The sequence below is a fragment of the Phalaenopsis equestris genome, unplaced genomic scaffold, assembly GCF_001263595.1.
Source record: "Phalaenopsis equestris unplaced genomic scaffold, ASM126359v1 Scaffold000761, whole genome shotgun sequence".
Taxonomy (NCBI): Eukaryota; Viridiplantae; Streptophyta; class Magnoliopsida; order Asparagales; family Orchidaceae; genus Phalaenopsis; species Phalaenopsis equestris.
In genome coordinates this window covers 2,332,455-2,356,718 of record NW_018165201.1, presented here as the reverse complement: position 1 = coordinate 2,356,718, position 24,264 = coordinate 2,332,455, and the positions used below count along the sequence as shown (strand labels likewise).

The following is a 24,264-nucleotide window of genomic DNA, read 5'->3' as shown; positions in this document are numbered from 1 at the left end:
ATATATATAGTTAAAAGAACGGTCAAAGTCTATTTTACGATTCAACCGGCCACCTTCGTGTGCCTATCTATTTGAGGACCGCCTTCACTATCGGGAAACTCACCTGAGAAGGATTCAAATCCGAGACCTGAGGGGACTTGCCACCTTCAAAGGATATATATATATATATATATAGATAAATCGTAAGTCTTAATATAGTATTTAAGCACACACAGATAGAATTATAAGATATAATCATATTTTAAAATCATGGAGTCTGACATGATCAAAATAATCTATCAAAAAAATTGAAAATATAGAGGTTTGCTTTTCTTATGAATTAGTGAATATTGAGATTATAAAAACTGACAATCACTGATGTTTGGACATAATGGTAATAATTGGGACATGCTAGTAGTAGTAATTTACTACGAAAGCTAAAGTTAGGCTTATAACGATCGTGGTTTGCTGTAATAATTGATCGTGGTGGTCAACAACAGCTACTATTTGTTCACCTGCACTTTTCTTCACGAAAAATGCTTTAGTTATCAGTTGATTTATGTTTCCTCATCTTCTCTTCAAATGAAGTAATGTGGGTCTTTTTATAGTTTTACAAGCAATATTTTGATAAATTTAACTAGGATCACAAAAACATTCAATCAGGCGATCCATATTGATTTCCTTAAGGGCATAAAATTCTTTCAACACTTAAGAGTCGTAACAACCCTTAGAATAGAACGATCATAGACTCGTTGAATTCTTTTCGTTGAGACATTAGATTTAACCATAAATAATATAAATTTTGAAGTCATTTGTTCTTCTAGTGGATGCAACAGGGCATTTGGGCTCGAAGTAGATAAATTTCAACATCATTACATTCGTCTCGTCGAGAAGCTCAATTTGACTATAAACTTGTTCAAATTGAGGCTCGAACGATCTTGAATTTGAATTTATTATTCTCCTTGCTCAAAATATATTGAGATATATAATGGAATACAGTACTTAAGAGTTTGTTTTATTAAACCAAATGGCTTCAAAGCCTTTGCTAGTTATTAATATGCCTTCATATTTGGAGTTGGAAGCCATTTTTTTTGGCCCACCTAATCTGTCCTTCAAGTCTCTATCGCATGCTTTATGTAAATATATAAAATTATGAATTTTTATAGTCAAAATGGACAAAAGAGTGTGCTTGATTTGTAAATACCAATATTTTGGGTGCCCTGCAAGTAAAGAGGTGTAAACGAGCTGAACACGAGCGAGCCCAGGCTCAGCTCTTGTTCTGCTCGTTTATATTTCGAGCTTACAAAGTGTGTTCGTGTTCGGCTCGTTTGCTTATCAGGCTGGGCTCGTGTTCGGCTCGTTCGAAATTGCTCCTATTCGAAATTGGCTCGTGTTCTAAATTGGCTCGTGAACAGTGTGCTTTTGTTTGGCTCGATTTAAATATTCATGTGCTCGTGTTTGGCTCAAAATTGACTCGTTAAAATTAAATTGAAAAAAATAGATGTAAAGTGTTGGATTCGAACCTATACCAAATGTATGCAAAAGAAAGCACTAATCACGTTACCACACAAGATGTTATGATTTAAACTTAGATATAACTATACAAAATATATTATTATATAAATAATATATGTAATATATTATTATATAAATAATTATATATATTTTCGAGCTAAAACGAGCCGAACATGAGCGAACAAAGAGCTGTTCGTGTTCGGCTCTTTTATAATTCGAGTTTTAAAAACTTGTTCGTGTTCAGCTCGTTTACTTAACGAACGAGCCGAACACGAGCTATTCACGAACAACGAGCTTTTCTGACAGCCCCAATCTTTAACATCACATTAAAATACCAAAATCAATATTTTAATTTATAATACCTCATAAGTGTAAATATAATATCTTAGGTGTAAGATATATATGTTAATACATAAGAATTGTGTGGTATGCATGTAAATATTCGTAAAATTAACCTATAAACTTAGGACACGTATCAAACTTACATGTCATTAATTCCAATAATATTTAAAAAAAAATAAAGATATTATTATAAATCTAATATTTAAATATTGTAACAACATCTGATCTGAAAGAACACAGCTCATTTCTATTTCTCTTACAGCAAGGCAGAATCATTCATCATTATTTCTTTAATATTAAAATAAATTAGATAATTACATAAATATTTCCCATAATATTGATATTTACAAATTGACACCCCGGAGATTTTTTCGAGCTACCGAAGCAGATGTATTTACGCGTGCCACAACCAAAACTATCGAGAATATTATAAAAATGAAACATGTTGGTTGGGATTTTACGATGAACTTTGATGTTTGAGCGAGAATTTGAAAAATGGACGAAAGAGAATGGTTGATTTGTAAATAGCAAGTTTTGGGGTGGTCTGTATGTAATTGCCATACCACTCAACATATCCAACACCAAAAAGTCAATTTTACATACTTGTCACCTTATAAAATTATGGTATTTTCACGTTATATGAAAAAAATGGGTGGTACAAATGTAAAAATGGTGAAGTTTATGTGTTACTTATGTAAATACATAGAAATTGTATGGTATATATATATATAGAGGTAACCATCCACACAATCTTCATGTCTCACACCATCTCCTCATATCCAACCAATGGAGTTTGGATGGAAAAAAGAAAGGAGGAGATGGAAGAGAGATCGAATAAGAAGGGAAAGAATAAGAAGAAGAAGACACGACGTGATATTGATTCGACTCAACTCCGGATATCTAACGAAAAATATTACGTCCGGATATTCAGATGTGCGGACGGTGTAGATTCGATCAGTCACCGTTCACATATGGTGATGTGATTGAATCCATCCGTCGTTCGTATATCTGCATGACACACGTAATATTACTGAGTTCGAAGATAATTAGAGACGAGCCGAACCAATATCACTCGTGTATTCTTCATTCGTAAGCTCTTCCACACTTCCATGAATCCTCTTCAGGTCCACCTTTTTTTCTGCCATTTCTTCTCATTTCTGCAATTAAATTTTCATTTTTAAAATTAATATAAAAAATAACGTATAATAATATTCATATTCTATTTATATTTATAAAATATTAAATATTATGATATCTATTTTTCCAAAAATACTCAGAACTTTCATGAATTTACATATCTAACAAGATGAATTTGATATTTACATTTATAACCCTGTTGTTATAGAGTTATGCATAAAAAAGTGCATTTGATTTTTAAAAAGGGTAAAGTGTCAAACTAGTCCCAGACAATCTATATTGTGGCGTTTTAGTCGCAGAGTTTATAGAAGCGTCAAAATAATTCCTAACTACTTTAAAATTGAGCTCTAATAATCCTTCATGGGGGCTAATTCAGTCTCAATTTAAAGAGTCTGTAGACTATTTTATCACTTCTATGACTCTAAGACTAAAACGGTCTCGTGTAAATAGTCTGGAATAATTTTGGCACTTTACTCTTTTTAAAAAGTCGAGTGAAATCAATATTTTTGTTGTGATGTTAAAGATTTGAGGGTTATGGATGTAAATATAAGCATTAGGTGTCAAATATTTAATACATAAAAAATTCATGCTATGTATGTAATAGAACAAGGAATTTATGAAAATGGCAGTAGAATTTACATTATAGTGTGTTGGAAATTTAAGTAATCATAACAAAAATATATCTAATTATTGTTTCACAACATAATTAAGTGGTGTCCAATCTCTTGTGATATTGTTATGTATAATCAAATAAATATGCTGAATTATTTTCACATATGGCATCAATGATACTCATGTGTTCAACAACAAGTTGTATGTATAATCATAATTTTAAGTTTTAGCTTGGGCTTACTATCTGTTTGGGGCAGCGGTGCAATGACGGTGCGACACAATACTGTAGTTTTGTCTGTTTGGGTAAATGGTGTTTTGGCAGTTTTTTCAGAAAGCTACCGTTGAAATCTGTGTTTTCCCACCAGTCATGGCTAGGTGAGTGACAACTTACTAGCTACTGTCTAACATTATATATATATATATATATATATATAATAGCTACCGCAACTTTTTTAACATCAGATTATTTTTTTGCAGTTTCACAGCTGTTTTTTAATAAGCTGCAGCTGCCCCACATAGACCTTAATCGCACGAAGAAAAATAAGAGTATTAATTATCATCAATAATTCGTCTTTATCTTCTTGATTTTGATTCATTTAGTCTTAGGGAGAAATATAAGTGCAACATCAATGAGCTTATCTCCTACACCAATCTTGTTGATGTTGACTCTTTCTTTAATCAAAATAATTATGCTTCTAAGGGCTCAACTTGTAGAATAGAAAAGCATTATTCTATGAAGTTATGACCTTACATCTAAAAAATTATATGATTAACTAACTAATGAATAATGGAGAAGATCTTTAGATGATAGAAGGAAGAAATCTAGAACTAATATGTTGATGATGTGCTTGTTTCATCTTTCGAACTTCCGAACCAACAATTATAACCATGAACGAATACAACATGAAGTTGCATTTAATAAAGTGCATATTTTGATGATTTAAGGAAATAATTGTATTTACTTAGAAGGAATGTAAGAAAAATTTGATATTTAAAGTCATTGTTAAATTTGTTTGCCCCAAAAATAATTTCATATATCTTTTATAAGTGGGAGATGAATCTAAAATTAAGTGAATTCATAAATAAATTTATACAACAAGGACTTCACTTCACGAAAGTAATAAAAAAGTATTAATAAAAGAAGTTGTTAGAAGAAATAAAGTTGACACCCTCTGTTTCTCTTGACCATGAGAAATTTATGGATCACTGTAGGAAAAAAAATACTAAAACCGACAAAAGAATAAGTGACTTTTTACTAGTCTGAAAAATTATTGTAATTACCGATGACTTTTTATTTTGGTTATTTACGACGACATAACTACAACATAAACTGTCGCTTATCAACAGTATTTTGTTTCCCAACTATTTTTAATTATAACTGACATGTTAGTCCGTCGGTTATAAGTAAATATTACCCGACAGGTATAGTTTATCAGTTATCTTTGAATAGGCAATCCGACGGGATTTTAACTGATGCATTTTATTATTAAACGACGAGAGTGGTTGTCGGTAATAGTTTTAATAACCAACGCAATTAATGTTGATGATAGACCGCCGAAACAAATCCTATATCTCGCCGGATTTGGCCTCCCTCTCGGGCTGGTCCTAATTCCTCTCGCGGCTTTTCTCCAACAGAAACCCTCGCCTCTCCCTAGAACCCTAGGCATGAAGCTCTTTTCATTTCCCCGAAACCATCACCTTCATCTTTGTCCCTAAATCACTTACGATACAGTCAGAATACTAGCTAGTTGGGAACGCAACAGTTGGATGACGACTTACAGTGACCAGAAACTCCCACTTTTTTCCTCCTTCGGCTCCACTGCAACTCAAAACAACTGAGAAAAGTAACATATTATCTTCATTTTGATTTTTATTTTCATTTGTTATGAAGAATACATTAAGGGTTTAGGGTTTTGCATTTAGGAGGTTTGTCAAATATTTTCCTATTTTAGTTAGATGACATCTTGAACTGTGAGTTTAGCTCCAACATTGTTAATCGCTCGAAGATTGTTTCGAATTTTGGCTCGAATTGAGATCAGATTGAAATAAATGAGTCGTGCTGCGAGCCAAAATTTTGGATCAAAATTTTTTTGAGTTGATTTTGAGCCAGCCCCAACTTGGCTCGAAATCCGATCACTAACAACATATGACTGTGAATTTAACGATTTTAGCTAGAAGATCATTAATCACTCTAAAAATTGATTCGAATTTTGGATCAAAACGAGATTAGATTGAAATAAAGGAGCAGTGCTACGAGCCAAAATTTTGGATCAATTTTTTTTCGAACTAATTTTTTAGCGACCCTAACTCAGCTTGAAATCAGATCGTTAATAGCCTTAATTACCTCAGGGATCGACTTTAATCACATATATTTTTATTTTATTTATAGATGCTCTTACTAGACATTTAAAGGAGGATGCACCTTGGTGTATGTTCTATGCTGGTGATATCTTTCTCGAGGATAAAACTAAAGAAAGAGTTTAGAAAATACTTAAATTATGGAAGTAGATGTTGGAGTTTGAAGTCCTCCGTTTAAATAGATCTAGAACTTAATACTTGAAATATAATTTTACTAACACCAGTTCTAGTGATAGAATTGTAACTACAAGTGATCAAATCATTTCAATGGTTTGAATGTTCTATATATCTCGGGTCTATAGTTCAAAGTGACGATAATATAGATTTCAAGTTGTTAATTGGAACTCACGTCATCTCGGCTTGAAGTCGAATTGTTTAACATTTTAGTATGCTAGTTATATCGAAGATCATTAAACAATCGAACTTTGACTTGTAATTGATTAAGGCGTCTTCATCTAATAGTGTATGTCATTGTAGCAACATCAATCCGCTCACATATATAATTATTTCATATTCTGTCTCCAAGTGAAAAGTCAATCGCAAACCACATACGAATCACTGATTTTATACTTGTAGATAAAATGTGAATTAAATATACTTATGAATGAGTTTGTAACTATGATGATAAACAAAATTAAAGATAAGATATTAATAAATATTCTTTGATTATCGATCTTCGACTGCCCTAAGAGTCTTAGTAGAATGTTAACGTTTTAATTTCAAGCTTAATTGTTGTCAGCTCTAAGAAAATCTGAGTTAAAATTAAAATAAGTCAATTTTCAAGCGGTAATTGTTGTTTCGTATTAAAAAAAATTTATTTTAACGATTTAATTAGATTCATGACGTCTCTTTCTAATATTAACTGCAATCGTAGCTACTCCAACCCTATCACGGGCATATTTGTTTCATATTTTATTTCCAACTTTAAAGCCAATCATAGAACTAAATATGCTTGGTGTCACAACCCCTTACACGATTAATTGCACACTTAGAAATATTTTCTTAAAAAAATATATTTCATATGTAAAAAGTAATGATTCTTTCCTACTTTGCAAAGTCTAATTTCCACTTGCAAAATGAAAATACACTTTGAAAGCTAATTTGTAAGATCCGTGCTAAAGATTCACTTTGAAATTTATTTTTCATTGCCGAAATTCCAATTTTGGCAATGTAGATGTGATTTCCAAGTGAATTTACATTTTGGAACTGACAATTTAGATTTGAAAGTGGAGATTAGAATTCATATTGGAGTATGGAGTAAAAACTCTTTCATCATATGAAATATCTCATTCTAAGAACATATTTCTAGGTGTGTAGCCACTCTCGTATGATGTTTGTATTTAGTTGTATGATTGGCCTTTCAATTAAAAAATAAAATGTGAAAGGAAATAAACTTGTGCAGGTTTGGTGTAACTTGAATCAAGAGCACAAAAATTGATGTTTAACTTGAACAAAAGTCGAATTTTTACAAGTAATCTTAAGCTAACATAGATAATAAAACGACAATCATAGACCAATATTAAGGATTAAGCATCAAAGCTCCAGAACATAAATCTGGTAAACCAAAATAGTTCATCAGACATTTAGGGAAATAAATGCTACAATTCCTTTTTCTCAAGATCACTCATTCATTACAGGCTTGTTTTCACTTGCCTTCGGCTTCTGCTCCTTTGGCTTCTGCTCTTCATTTTTCCTGCTCAAATATGCCCAGAAAAAGCCTTTGGATCAAAGCAGAATTCACCAAACAAAAGCAGAAAAATTTAACATTTCTAGGTTCTCATAATATTCCATAACAAAAAAATGAGAAACAAACACAGATAACACTCAATTATTTTATGTATTTACTTTAGGGGTATAAGTGAGTCAGGCTCAATAAGTGGCTCATGAATTGAGCTCGATGAGTTAACAAGCCAAGCTCAAGCTAGCCCTGATTCGACTCGTTAGCTTGTGAGCCAATTCGTTCAAAAAAACATTAATATAAAAGATACTCAAAATATATTAAATTTGAAGACTTTATCTTTAAATTATTAAAAAAGTTCATAAAAAATAATATTTTATATTTTATATTAAGTGATTTCTTATTATTTCTCTCCTAATTGTTCATTCTATTTATCGTTTTATTGTAACACTAACTCATATTTATATTATTTTCTCTCTTTTATGATAAACAAGTCGGTTAAATTTATAACAAACAATGGGATTGTTCTTAAAAAGGTGCTCAATGGATCTGGAAAGATAATCAAAAGCTAATATGAAGATGGTTGGAGATAATAATCACCTTGTTTAATAACTCCGGTAGCTTCAAAGAAACCATAGGAAGAAAAATTCACTATGATAGAGTAGAAGTTGTGGGTGAGGATTCTCTGAATAAGAGGTACAGAAGGGTTGTTAAAATCCCACAATTTTCAGCACATCTTGTATAAATTTCCAACTAAGGGTGTCATAGGCCTTCTTGATGTCCAATTTTATCATTGTGTTATCACCTCTAAAATCTTTTAAACTTGAGCTCAAACTCCACAAAATTAATCAAGATCAAGCTTAAACTCAAGCCGAGGGTGGCTCGAGTTCGACTTAACTTGATTACACCCCTAATTTACATATTTAACGCCAACACTTCAATTTTTACATAAATGCCACCTTACCTAAACATAAAATATTACATATTTCACTCTCTAAAAGTTAAAATAGTGATAATTTTGATATGATAGGAATAATTGGAGTGGTAAAAATATGAAAAGCAAATTTAGGTGTTGGATATGTAAATATATAAGAATTGTGTGCTATGTATGTAAATTCCCCAAAATAAATAAAATAAATAAAAATAAAAATAATATGTAATATTCCATAGCAAAAATCAACAAATTAAGTACTGGTTTAATCACCATTAACTGAAATGTTCATTCCAAATATATGTACTTTCATATTTGCTTGAGCACATAGAGAATGAATACATATATATATATATATATAACTTAATTTTTCCAGGCAAGTTTTTAAGATATAAATAATCTTGAGATACAGAATAAATAAAGAGATTGCAGCAGCAATTGCAAGTCGAATCCATCTTAAATAAATCAACAAACAAACGGTTTGAGATTCTATATCTTCATCACACATTACAAAAATATACCATAAGTTGGGCTTCAAATTTTTGGAAGATTTACATACATACCACTTAATTCCTATAAATTTACATATCAAACTAACTAAACTTCAATTTTTACATATATGCCACCTTACCTATGCATGAAAAGGTATATTTCTCTTTTTAAAAATTAAAGTGGTGATATTTTTGAAGTGATATGAAAGAAAAATTTGGGTGTTATGAAAGTAAATAGTAATGTTCAGGTGTTAGATATGTAAATACATAAGAATTGGCTGGTATGTATGTAAATGCCCCATATTTAGGTTTATTACTAGGTTACGTAATATGAAATCATATATCATTATATTTAAGAATTAGGATTTTAGGGTTCATAAGATTGGATGATGACAACCTTAACTGAGGGAAGCAAACAAGACAGCAAAAATGTGATATTGTCAAAGCTCTTAGAAATCATGAAAACCATACCATATCTTATCAACAGTAAACTGCTATGGTGCCATTATCTAATCTTATAAAAATAATATTCTATATGATAAATCAAAGAACTCAAAACTATCATGCTAGGTACTGCATCTCTTTACTTGATAAATTAGTGTTAATATCACACTCACTAAAGTTACATGTCATCTACTCTAAAATTTCTTTTATCAATCCGACCTTTCAAAATTATAAACATTTTCTTCATTGTTTAACTGTTTATTTACTTCGGTAGTTGTCACACCAATTATAACTATATTATTCACAAAAGACAATTGAAAGCGCTTCACTTTGAATATCATTCATAAATTTGTCCAAAATAAATACAAAAAAAAAATTACAGAATAAAAACCGAATCTTATGCTCTTTTGATTGGAAACACATTAGTCATTCAAAAACTAAGTGTGATTAATTTATAACATCCAGAATGCTATGCATCTACTTTGTTCATAAATAATACCACCAACATGCTTTCTCCTATCATTATTCTCTTACTCTTCAAAATTCAATTGAAAAAAATTATTAATCAAATCACTACAGTCTCACTCATAACTCTCCAATTTCAATAAGTATATCACTCGTAACTATTCAAATATTATTTGGACAAAAAAAATTACATTTATGTATCTTCTTAAAGATTTATTCAACTTCATCTTATTTAGCAATCTATAATATAACTCATTATACATTTATAATGCTCTTCTAAGAAAATTAAACATCAAATTTCTTAATTAATTTCTTAAAAAGGCAATTTTATCTTTCATTGTTATTTTCATCTTCACGAAAAATCTTATCTTCATCCCTGATCCATCTAGCATAATCAAAACAATTAGCTCTCATACATTTTGCTTTAGCTAATTTACATATATCTTATGTTTTCTCTTTCGTTTATACTTAGCCGATTATATAAATTATTAAGAACTGTAGCTTTTCTTTCTCATTAGATTCTTCACAAAAATTATAGCTTCTTTATAATCATCATAAGACTAAACTATTAATTTTCTACCAATCTTTAGAAGCATTTAATTTCATAGATTTTGAGCCCTCTCACTTACCAATTTTCCTTATTTATTTCTAAAATCTACTATTATTTCAACATTTTAAATGGAATCAATCATCTTATCCCACAGTAAATTTGGCTCAATAAAAGAATTCTAGCTATTTCTGTAAGCAACATATCTAAAAAAAATAGATAGCTTCCCATGCTTCAAATTTTATCATAACTATGTTCTTAAGTTTTAAGGTGCAATTTTTTCTTTTCTCTTTATTAAATACTAGCTATCCGAGGTTCTAAAAACACCAACCAAGCTACATTCCTATAGACCTTCAAGAGAGAATAGAAGTGATTTCTTATCGAATCAATATTTCCTTGGAAAAGTAAGATTTCTTCAATCGTAATCCAGATAAAAAAAAGACATTTTTTTTTAAATCACTTCACAATTTTTTCATTCAATGCAACATAGATTCTAAATTTGGTGGCTTAACTTCTAAAAGAAATTAAATTATTATCTCATTTTTAGCATGTGTTCAAGATTAATTGATCGCATGTTACTATCAAATCAAGTATAGCTTCTCTCATTGCATTTCTATCTTATTACGCTCCACAATAAATCCTATTATATTATATCCTATCTATATGTCTATTCAAGCTACAATCAATAATTATCCTCTTTTCTTTAGGTCTAATCAGCCCCGCCTTTCTAAAATTGGTTTTTTAAGAAAGTTTACAATCCAGTAAGGAGAATAAGCACTAACACATTAATATAACTCTTATAAATAATTAACTAGTAACAAATCTGTAAGATCCACACAAATAATTGATATAATAGTCAGTACTCTATTACTAATCCTATTCATTTCACGAATTTTATCTTTAGACTCTTGACCACTACAACCCTTACCCCATTTCTACTGTTATTCCTCCAAGCAAACAATTTTTCTAACATTCATCAACATATTTGAATTTCTTCCTTTCAATTAATTTTATTGCAAATAAGTAATATTTATTCTTATTCTAATTATTTTGCATATTAATTCTCCTATAGTCACATTCAAAGTAAAAAAATATCATGTAGAAATCTAATCTTAATTCGAGACATAGTAAACTGTCAATCCTTATTTACTTTCAGCAAAAACAAATTAAATTATGAAGCATCACTAGTAAATAGTGTTCTAATAAAAAATGTCGCTAAAAATCCTTATTATTACAGACCAAAACTTAACACTATCGGCCACCTACCCTCCAATAAAAGAAGTATTTTGTCCTCGTTTCACTCTTTATATTTATCCATTCCGTTTGAGGTCCATTTTTCATAGTTCTAGGTGGTCTCCCCAAGGGTGACCATATTAGTATTCTATTTTGATCTACATATGATTGAAGATAGAAATCTACCCCTATGCCTTACCCCAAATTTATTGAAGGTATTAGCACATAAAGAGTAACTTCCAACTAACTTGACGGATGTCAAGTCAAAAACCTATATGAAATCCTACTTATAATAAAGTAAACAATTGATACAACCAATGGGTGTAAATAATTCAAGCCTTCCTTAGGACTTGATCCACCTCATCTTGAGCTTACCTCAGCTCAACCAATCAATTTTGTACTCAAATCTATGCCAAACCAGCTTAAATAATAAAAAATTGAAGAAGAAGAAGAAAATTACCAAACCATAAGAGTAGGAAGACACTAGGGTGGGAGAGGGCGGAAGTGGGAGAGAGAAGGGGGGGTGGGGTGCGGATAAAGATATCAGTTTTTTTCTTTAATTTTCACTTAGGACCTTCAAAGTTTCATTTTTTTAAAAAATAAATGATTGTTTGAATAAAAAAATGAAGAAAATTGAGCCAATGAACGAGCCTAGATTGGTTTAAGTTTGGGCCATTACTTGACAAGCGCAGCTCATGAGTTGCTCTATTACACCCCTAAACCTCAAAAAATGAATTATTAGCTTCTTATAACAAATTAGTCAATAAATATAATAAAATTTCACTAGTTTTAGTTTCTAAATATTGAATATTAATGGTTTCAAATTATAATCAATCAGCTACTCAACATATTAAATTATATCCTCAACATGATTAGCAATCAAGTAAGTGTGATTAATTAGTGATAATAAACAGGTTGAATCTTCTGACTATAATCATACTCTCATGTAATCACAGTTGAGGGTCTACAAATCACAAAAAAAAATCACCAATCACAATCAAATTTAGATATTTAGTAGCTGATGAAATTAATTAAATACTAATTAAATTTAAATAGCAAAAAACTGCTAATATAGAACAACAATCATCTTCAAAGAAAGGAGCTTCCACTAGCTGATGACAATTTTGTTTCCACACTATTTTGAAGCTGATAGATCGAAATCCAAAGTATTTTTTGAAGTTTTAGAATAAATTACTGTCTTTCAATAAAATATATTGAAAGACAGAAACCCCTCTCTCTTCAGTAAAAACTAGCAACTCGAGGTTGTAAGAACACCAGCCAATCTCGACTCCAGGAGACCTTGAAAGGGGTTTAGAATTAATCGCAAATCGGATCAAAATCCAAAACATTTTTTAACGCTCTTATTGAATCACGTTTTTTACAGAAAACTAAGATTTCTTCACACAACACAGTCCATATGCCAAGCATCAACACAAAAATAAACTTCTTTCTCAGATTTTCCAACCACAGCACGAGAATGATCGAGAACAGAAAAAAAAAAGGAAGTGAGAACAATCTCTGCACAAGAAAGGAATGAAAAGAAAGGATGGTACCGCTTATCGGAGGATGCGCCCTTCTGGCTGAGAAAGGAGCGGAAGAGAGGAGAATTGACGTCGTAGATCATCGTTAGGGTTTTGGTTCGCGATAAGGGTTCTCTGTGAGGAAGGCAGCTTTTTAACCTAATTTAGCTGTTGTGCGCTTCAATTTATGTTAATGTTATTAAATTTAGATTTTAATAAACTAGATCTTATGTTTAGATTATAAGTAAAGTTCCAAAAATTATTTTCAATAGTTTTTATTGGCTCCTTTTAGTCCTAGAATTTATAGAAATATCAAAATTATTCCTAGATTTTTAAATTTGGGGTTGAAATAGTCTTTCATGAAGGAATAGTCATCGACTATTTTGATAATTTTATAAACTCTGAGACTAAAACGGTCCCATGTAAATATCATTTAATCACTTTGTTCATTAAAACTAATTCATTATTACTGATGTGTGCTATAAAATTTACGACGATAGAGTAACAGATTCTCGCCTCAGCGTTGTAGAAAGATTCATCATATACTCAGATAAAAGAAAACAATCGGTACATACACAAAAAGTTTTTAGGTAGAAAATCGGAAGAATAAAAAAAACTACGGGGTCTGACCCAATTGAAAAGATTCACTGTAAATTGATAATTACAGTTACAAAACCATGCAGGAAAGAGTTGTAATCTCTTGAATTACAATGTCGGTGTGTAGATAAATTCGTCGTAAGAAGTGGGCGGCGTTGGACAATGATTGGCGGCAGTCGGCGAGTGGTGGTTGGCGATGGTCGACGATTGGTGGTTGATAGATTGTCCGTGCAAAAATGATCAGTTTTCTTCAGGTTTCAAGTTCCTAGTTCCCCCTCAAGAAGGGAGTAGGACATTATTTATAGAGTCTTGATTGCAATTAATGAAACAATATGAACAACTCTAATTTAACGATCTAGTGAGATTCTTTCGATCAGACGACGTTTAATGGACATTTGAGTGCCTTAACGATGTGAAATTGTGTGATCTTAAGCTCGTTGGATTCGTCTTGTCGAGACGCTCGATTCAACTACAAGCTCGCTAAATTTGGCATTCATTTGATTTTCAAATATGTTAAAAAATTTTCAAAAACGGTTTAATTGCTTAATTTGGACCTAATTTAGTTCAGATTGGACTACTTTTGGTATCATTATGTCAGTCTCATCGAATCTGTCAGTTTGATTGTAAGTCTACTGAAATCGAAGCTCTAAATGAATTTTAATTGGGGTTTGAACATTTCTTGTTCAAAACATCACCCCAATCTCCGTGTCAAGCCCCGAGACTCATGTCAAATGATGACTATTTGTTGATGGTGTATCAATTATTATGATCAAAAGCAAATTAAATTTATAATTAATTTGTATCCCTCATATCTAAAACTCTTCTGATCTATAGTCTCACAAAACCTTAAATTGTCATGCATTGTGTTTCCACAAGTCACCTCCAACTTTGCCCATAGAACCAACTTGCATGAGGAACTCATTGTAGTTACATATCATTGCAAATAAAATTATTTGCATGCATCAAATTTTTGTATTTTCTATTTTGAAGTTGTATTTACAACATCAAAAATTATCCAAGTATAAATGATATACTCCTTCATCAATCTCATTGATCAGGATAAAACTAAGGGATGATGGCTATGCTCCACAAGCTCCTTATGAGTATTAACTTTTATATTATGAGAAGTTACTTTCTAACATGACTTATTGTATTTTAATATAATTATTATTTCTTAATTATTTTAAATAATTGATCACAAGGATTGTAATATCTTATTAAATTTAATAGTGTTATGAAATACTTCCCAAATGCCTAAATCCTAAACATCTCCTAAAATTTAAGAAAATATTTTATTTCCATTCTCATTCAAAATATAGAGATTAATAATATATATAATTTGTAATACAAAACAAAAAAAAAAGAAATAAAATGCACAGAAAGTCATTTGAAAAAACACAATAAATATTTACGTGGAAAAGCCAGAGAGTGAGAAAAAATCAATGAGTCACACCACACCAAAATTTTACTATAAATGAACGAAAAAATACGTAAATTTTAACAGTCAGATCATCTCTCTACTATCATTACAACTTACAAAACTTTGCTCCAAATCTGCACAAGAAAAATCACCACTAAAATCCATACTCTTGACCTTGACTACACTGAGCACCATCGAGAGTTCTGCAAGCAATGTTTTGTTCATGTACCCTTCACTTCCATTTAGAGCCTTAAGAACCGAATCACAAGAGAAATTGTCCCTGGCATAGATACGCCGCACTTGGTGTAATTATACCGTGCACTCTGTAGAATCAAAAGATTAGAAGCAATTGCAAGATAGCCAAGAATATTTTTAACATAAAATATGAAAAATAGTATTGTAACATAAATTTTAATTAATATTTTTGCCCATATAAATAGTGCAAAGATGCCATTACTAATTTTTAATAACATTGAGTTGGAGTCGTAGTTACCATTTTGTTGTCTCCTAGGAGCTATCTCGAATTTTTTTAAACTTTTCATTATTTCTTTTTATGTGAAAATTCTTTCCAAATACACTCTAATTAGTGATAACAAATCATAGATAATAAATTTTTGTTTAAACTTTATACTTTTTTAGCTATTTAGACTTATGATGTTAAGCACTTCATTTATTAATAGGGCTATCAAAACGGCTCGTTGTTCCTGAACAGCTCGTGCTCGGCTCGTTCGCTAAGTTAACAAACCGAACACGTACAACATGAAGAAAGGTTTGTTCGTTCGTGTTCGGCTCGTGTTAGCTCGAAATACTACAAATCAGTTATATATATATATATTTGATGAGTAGTAATTTTAAAAAACTTAATTGACTACAAGGCTATAAATATTTATAATCACTTATAAGTATTAATTAAGAAAATAGAATAAAAATTATTAAATTAGATTCAAATGATGTTTTAATATAAATAATAATTTTTAAATCTTGTCCGAATCCTTAACATTTTATGACCACCTGATTAGGGTTGTCAAAACGACTCTTTGCTCCTGAACGGCTCGTGTTCGGCTGGCTAAGCAAACAAGTCCAACACTAACACACTTTTTGAGCTTGAAATATAAACGAGGGCTCAACTCGTGCTCAACTCGTTTACACCCCTGTTTATTAACATAAAAATTTATTCTGTTTATGCATAATAGTATATACATAATTATTTTAATTTACTTATAAGAATTCAAGAATTATTAGTATAATCAAAATTTATCTCATAATAATTTGTATTTTTTTAAAAAACCAATGTGTAATGATATTTATGCATTCTAATATTTGAACAAAACAACCTATAATGAAATTCAAAGATGATTCGAACGATTAACGGTTGGAAGGCCGGAACGACTACGGCTAAAATATCGATCCAATTCGTAAATACCAAATTAAAGAAGAAGAACATGGTCCGGTTAAGCCCATTCCTCTTCCTCTCCCTCATCCACATCTCCATATCATTCCTCATTATCTTCATATTCTAGCGACAATTAGATCCACCTAAAACATAAACCCTTCCTCAACCTCACCAGATGGCATCTAAAAAGGAATGATGGTTATTCTCCACGGGAAAATTTTCTGTTCGAACTCCGGATGTAGCTCTACATGCGTACTCCAATAATATGTCGTCATATGTGCTACATCACGAAAGTTATTTCAGGATTATTGAAGTGCAACCATGAAGATTATTTCGAGATTATTGAAGAGAAACTCATATATTCCACTTCAATAACCCGAAAATAATATCTGCGATTTTACTTCAATAACCCGAAATATCACTACGAAGATTATTTCAAGATTATTTTTGTGTTATTTCAGAGTTATTGAAATGAAATATATGAGTTTCTCTTTAATAACCCCAAAATAACGAAATAACATCCACAATGTTATTTTAGGGTTATTGAAATGAAACCACAGATGCTATTTCTAAGTTATTTTGAGGTGATTGTGGAATTCACAGCTCTACATTAATATTTTTTCAGATGGACCCGATATAACACACATGAAGGTATATATTACTGGGAGTCCGCAAACTCATTATGAGCACTACAATCACTACAATCGAAACTATGAGAAGCCTGTACTTGGCATGAAACATTATTATGCTGCCCAAGCCATGCATAACTAGAACCTGATAATGATGTCATTCATAATGATGGCCATAGTAAAAGAGGGACAAGGTAATTTTTCTCTTATGAAGCTAATTAGTTATGTTTAGATATGTCAGATTAATTTTGCACAAAAAACATAATGATCAGACCAAACACTCCATATTTCATGAATTGTTTTCTAGAGATTGTATGAGAATAAAGGGCAAGAACTTTAATAGAAATTGCATTTTAGACAATTATGTGAATTCAAAATTCCCAGTCATGCAAGCATAAACTTTATAGTATATTGAAATTATAAAATTAACATGAAATAAGAAAATTAATTGAAATTTATATTGCATTCAATCCCAAAATAAACCACTGATCTTGAGGCATCCTAATATAAAATCAGATGTTTTACATACATCACTCAATTCCAACTTATTTACATATACAACAACTATATTTCAATTTTTACATACATATGACCTTACCTTTGCATGATGGATGGTAAAAATATAAAAAAACAAAAGTTTTGGTGTAAGATATGTAAATACATGGAAACATTGCTCCAACAATTTATCACTGTAAAGTAAGAATCAATGAAAACATAGCAAAATGCACATATTAAATTAATTAAGTATAAATTATTCACAATATATTTTCACATTAAAACTCTAAGAAGCACAATGTAAAATGATTAACAAAGGCAAAAAAATTAATAATAATAATAATCACATAAACAGCAGAGATTGAACTGAGATCAACCTTCAATGATCTTATTCATTAAGCAGAAAAGAGGATAGGCATGAATTTCTTCTGTGCCTCTCACAGAAAATGCCTGAAGATTTCATTAATCCAGCCAAAGATTTCAGAGGTAGAAGCCAAACCTGTATGCAACTGCAATTATTTTCTGAAATCTGATCATAGAGACATTAAACTTATGAGGATGAACTACAATAAAAATGATTTTCATAGCATCAATTTCATATGATATGGTTGCATTGAATAAGTTGGATCCACATCTATGAAGCACAAACACGGATAAGATGCAACAATGTTGCGAAAAAACTGCATAAATGCTAAAAATAGGACATGGGACGTCTTGGGAGAATATCGTATTTTATGAATTATTGATATAAAATATCTAAAATGCAATATTGTAAGATTTACATACAAACCACTCAATTCCTATGCATTTACATACATACCGCCTTCACAAAGCATGAATATATGTATTTCACATTTTAGAAGTGGTATACATATGCAAATACATAAGAATTTCGTGGTATGTATTTAAATGCCCCTAAAATATATCATAGATACATCTTTCATAAAAGAAGCTTAAGAATAATATAGTATGAACTGATTTATCATTGTTAATTGTCACATATTTGTACATGGATTTATCATTATTAATTTTATCATTTTTGACTTAATCATATAAGTCGGGCCATGTCAGAGATGTGCTGTATACTGCACCCAGTATTTCAAAATAGTCTTGCTTCCTAGATCGACATCTTCGACGAAAATAAGTTGGGAAGAATAGTTTTGATTTCTTCGCTAGCGAAAAAAATGTAATATTATTGTAATGAAGTGATGGTTAGAGAAGATGTGTTGTTAAAGAGGGAAGCCTTGAAGAGAAAATTTCTCCTTATTATATATTTTGAAGGAAACATCACACAAAATACAACATAATACGAGTTCATAATCATAAGTTTTTTCCCCTTTTTTTTTTTTTTTTCAAGTTTTGATGAACAATATAAACTCATCAAAGAAAAATATACACCAATGACTCAATATATATACACAGGTGTAATGTTTAATTTTTAACCCGTGGAGAAAAGAAAATGAGGAAACCTGGCATGTGTTGACATCAATCCGATTCAACATTTTCGTCGCCGGAATCCATTTGCTGCGAATCAGACAATGCGAGGTGTCGAGATTTACCATGGCTGGTTTCGAGAGATCCGTCCGATGAAAAGGTTAATGGAGGAATCGCGGACGACGAGCCCAATAGTCTACGAACAACTGGGACATCAGGTGATGATGAGGCTGAAAGATTATAAGCAAGAATGCCCATTGGGGCAGCCATTGGGTGGTTAAATTTGCAATTTGGGCCAAACTTGCAAATACCATAACGAGAATAAAAAACGCATAAAGGTTCACCCTGCAAGAAAAAGTAAATTACTCTTAGTTGAAGAATATTGGACTTTTCACTTCAAATGCAACTGAGAATTCATAATGTATGATATATTTTAGTCAATCAGAACAAGAGAGTTGTTGGGCAGTAATGAAGTGTAAAATTAAGAAACCAAATGAAAAGTTCAATCCATCAATAAAAAAATTGCATTATAGAAACTAAATAAAGGAGAAAAATATATGTAAAGTCTATTGAAGAAATCTAAAATGTTTCAAGTAAAAATGTACATGCATTTTCTATCATGATTGTGTAAGTCTAAATCTCCCAAGACAATTTTGAATTATGTTACATGCAATTGATGCCACTTCAACTGTATAATCGCAGAGTAATTTATCCTTCATTGATTTATGCACGAACAACATAATATTCTTCTTATTGTCATGTTCAACTTAGTTATACACAACTTCTACCACCCAAAACTGCAAAATTGCAATTTTATTAACTTTAGCATAAATCTACATAATATCCTCTTACTACATAGCAGGTTTGAGCTACTTATCCAATTTAACCACTTAACCTTAATTTTAATGGTCATATCACTATCTATATTCTCACTTTAATAATGTTGACTGATAATTGTTGATATCACAAATTCACACCAATTAAAATTGCATAACATATACCCGAATTTCTTATATATTAATTATGATCCTCAATATTCTATATACTCTCCATTATTCTAACTTTTCACTTACTCTATAGATGTTACATCGATTACAACTGTATTATCTAAGAAAATCATACACCAAAGGATCCCACTTTAAATATTCTTTATAAACACCTTCATAATAAATACAAAAAAATTATCTCTATGTAGTTGCATAATAATTGGAAACTCTTTAATTATTCCAACTACTTCTAATAGAAGTCAACAATCCACACACATATTTTCAATAACTTCAGCATACAATTTGTAAGAATGTGTTAAAATAAATAAATAATACATGTAGTTCGAAGGACACGCGACACTCGAGAGAAACCAAAACAAACGCTTATATCCATATTTCCCATCATTCGAACCAGCGAGAGAGAAAGCGATAGGGAGTTAGAGAGAAAGAGAAAGCAAGAGGCAAAAACGAGAAAAATATAAGAAAGGAGAAGATGAAGAACCCTGGTCGAGGTAATGTCGAGACATCACATTTGGTTGTTCTTAGAAGGAAATGGGGAGGTGTCGTCCTTGCGGGAGGAGCAGTAGAAGTCGAAGTCGAGGCCGAAAGAAGAAAACTCATGTATATCTAGGGCTTCGAAGTCAATGTTGTGTGTTGGAAACCCTAGCCAAATAGTTAAGGAGACGAGGATGAAGCTTATCATGGGCTTGGAGATTAACTCCGTGCGTGATTCTGTGTGCAGGAAAAGGAAAGAGGGTTTAGTTCGAAAAGTGGAGAACCAAAGAAAAATCCTAGGAACATTACTGCATGCGCCCAAAGGTGAAGGAAGAAAACGAAGAGGAAAAAAAGAAGGGGAGGTCAAAGGTTGATCTGGGTACAGGTGGAAGAGTTGAATCGCACAAAGAAAGAAATGGAGGCCGAATCAAACCCATAGTGCAGAGACGAGTTACAACGGTGTAAACAGAGAAGACAAGATTGTGGTTTTATTTATATAGATGATTATGTTAAATTAATTAAATGTTATTAACTTATATTAAATTATAGTAATTAATATCAATGATTAAAATTGGTCAACCAGGCAAACTAAACCGCTAGATGACATCAAGATTAGTGATCTGTGCAAAAGAATATAAACTAACATAAAAGGTTTTAGAGTTTAATTTTCAAAAATATAATTTGTTTAAATTATTGTTATTTAATATTAGTATTAATTGCAATAATTAAAATTAAAATTTAAGGATTTAAACTCATAATTAAACTGAGAAAATTTAAATACAAATAACTAAAATATAATTAAGTAATGTGAGATAATTTTTTTAAATGCAATATTTTATATATTATAGGTGTTAACTTAAAGAGATGTCGAAAGTTAAGAGCAAGAAAATCATCTAGAATTTATGTAAATAATTAAATTGCTAAATTTCAATAATTTTCATTATTTTTAAATATATACTTAATTTCAATTATGCTCAACTCCAATAAATTTAAACTATAATAGATTCTTCATTTTATAAGATAATAAAATACACATGTCAAAAAATTGCACAATGAATTACCTATAAAATTATCAAATTATTGCATGTTTTTAGCTTCTAATAGAGATGCATGCAGTATAATATTAAATGACCTTTAAAAATATGCATGTTAATAGTAATGCATAAATATTGTATAATGGTTTACATATGAAGTTATTAGAATAGTACAGTTCATTTTGATTCTAGTAAATGTGCACTTATTGATGAGTAGATGAATGTAAAATAAAATAACGTGTACTATGAAGAATGAAATGTAAATATTATATACATGAAAGTTTATATTTTGATGTTAAGAGGAGTTCACCCTCTTATATTATAGGCAAGGCCAGTGTGCCCGCACACATAAATGTTTTTATACCACCTCAAACAATTGTGATATTTAGATGGTTAACCGCTGTACTGAAGGGAGAATATCGATTAGAAGTAGAAACATTTCCACCTTAAACAATCGTGTAATTTATATCGCATATCGCTGTGTCATTGGGATAATATCAGTCAAGGGTATGTTAGGTTATCTTTTGATGGTGCAACTCAATTTCAAGCATCACAAATGTCCTTAAATATTACATTTTACTCTTACATCATTTTGTTATCATATCTTCTTCATTTCTAATGCATCCAATGTCCATACACACTCATATCTCTTAACAATTTTAATTTATCTTATTTTCTTCCTTAATACCAATCCTATTACATATATAATTAAAAATCATAAGATTTGTTTTACTCATTATACACCATGGAAGACTTTTTACAATCATTATAAGCCTCAAATATATTAAATCTTGACCACTCTTTAATACTACTAATTTTGCTAACTAACCATTGTAATCACAACGTCTTCTCCTCGATCTACACATATTTCTACACTCAACTAAAACTTCTCTGGAAATCTTCATAATGAAATTAGTTATCTTACGTTATATGAGTTTGGCCAAACTAAACAATTCTAGCTTACCTCATGTTAATCCATCTCAAAACATCAAATTATCACCTTTCAAGTTCTGACATTTCAATCCTGAAAAAGTGCCTCTTTTAATCATTATCCCTAAAAGACTTTAAAAATAGATGTATAATTACTAGTCTATGTTGTATGGACAAAACTCTTCCTACATAGATATGATAATGCGGCAGCATACGCCACTATAAAAATGAAAGGGACATTTACATACATACCACCCAATTCTTATGTATTTACATATCTAACACCTAAAGTTTAATTTTACAATTATACCACCCAAATATTACATATCATATTAAAAAAACCACAATTTTAAATTTTAAAAAGTGAAATACACCTTTTCATGCATAGAGAAGATGTATGTAAAAATTAAGTTTAGATGTTAGATAAGTAAATACAAAAGTATTGTGTGGTATGTATGCAAATCTTCCAAATGAAATCATAAATGTGAGTGACTAGCTTACCGGGCGTAACGGAAGGCCCAACGGGCTCAGCACACAGTTGGGAGCCGGAATTAGTCTTTCCCGGGGATGATGAAACCTGCAAACTGCGCCAAATTTACAATCCCCTGTTTTCATATAGAATTGGCATTCAGGTTCGCCGGGTCTCTCGGGAAATATGTTATCCCTCTGCAACGCATACTGCCCCATAGGAACCGAACCAAATCTGAAAGAAGAAAATGATGGAGAAGAAACTGTGCTTGTTTCAGTTTGGTGTGATGCTCCAAAGAACTGAGCAGCCCCAGAATTTTGTTGCTGGTTCTCAGTAGATGAAGCAGATCCAAATTGTCCCTGAAGGTAAAAGAGACATCTAAATTAAAATGTCGTCAAATTAACCTAGAAAAATAAATAAAAGGGATTTTTTACATAACTAGCACAAAATACTTATGTATTTACATATCTTATACACTTGAGATATGTTTAACTTTTAGATATGTAAATCCATAAGATTTGAGTGGTATGTATGCAAATATTCCAAACGAATTTTTCACAAACTAAACCAAGCATATAGCCCAAATTAAATGCCACTCTCTCTAATTAAATACATTCCAAGTTTTTGTTAGCTAAGGCAGTGCAAATTAGGGATGTGCAAAACTAACTAATTGATTCCGGATTCACATCTACAATCTGAAAGCATCTGTCTGAGGTATGCAAAAGCCTATAAGAAAGTAACAAGAAAGGAAAAACAGTGGAACCGGGAAGCGGAAAAGAAAATAACACAAAAACATAAGCTACCGAATAAGCTTTTTTCTTTTCTTTTTTGTTTTTTTAACATGAACAATCTACACAACAACCATTCCTTATGAAGATTCAGAGCCCCCAACTCAATATTTTTATAAATTACATCCTCGGGAAAAAAATTCACAAAATAGGACTCCCCTCCCACGGAAAAAATTTTCGTACGATAGACGTACGCAATGCTGCGTACGATTTTGAGGTTATAACGAGGGTATAAGGGGGTTATATCCGCTGTATAACCTCTTGTAACATCCATGTAACCTTATGTAACTTAACTGTAACCTACTAATAAATTCTTAATATATGATAAAATAAGTGCAGAAC

The 24,264-nt window shown here is 30.9% G+C and overlaps 2 protein-coding genes across 4 annotated transcripts in view; both read right to left on the bottom strand.

The window, feature by feature from the left end:
- Positions 1-7,413: 7,413 nt before the first annotated feature.
- On the bottom strand, positions 7,414-13,442 carry LOC110030944 (wound-induced basic protein). Its single transcript, XM_020733946.1, has 2 exons — positions 13,286-13,442; positions 7,414-7,636 (listed from the first exon to the last, which is right to left on the bottom strand). Exons 1-2 carry the CDS (start codon positions 13,354-13,356, stop codon positions 7,564-7,566), a joined length of 144 nt encoding a protein of 47 aa, XP_020589605.1. The 5' UTR covers positions 13,357-13,442; the 3' UTR covers positions 7,414-7,563.
- Positions 13,443-18,105: 4,663 nt separating this feature from the next.
- LOC110030847 (zinc finger CCCH domain-containing protein ZFN-like) overlaps positions 18,106-24,264 on the bottom strand; it is a 42,789-nt gene continuing 36,630 nt past the window's right edge. For 2 of the 3 annotated variants that reach the window (XM_020733782.1, XM_020733785.1), the window contains 2 exons: positions 23,167-23,493; positions 19,111-19,565 (listed from right to left, as the gene is read on the bottom strand). In XM_020733782.1, the coding sequence (XP_020589441.1) occupies positions 19,272-19,565; positions 23,167-23,493 (621 nt within the window). In that variant the 3' untranslated portion in view covers positions 19,111-19,271. Of the gene's footprint in view, positions 18,286-19,110; positions 19,566-23,166; positions 23,494-24,264 lie in introns of those variants that run through there. The other variant, XM_020733784.1, reaches the window with a different exon arrangement.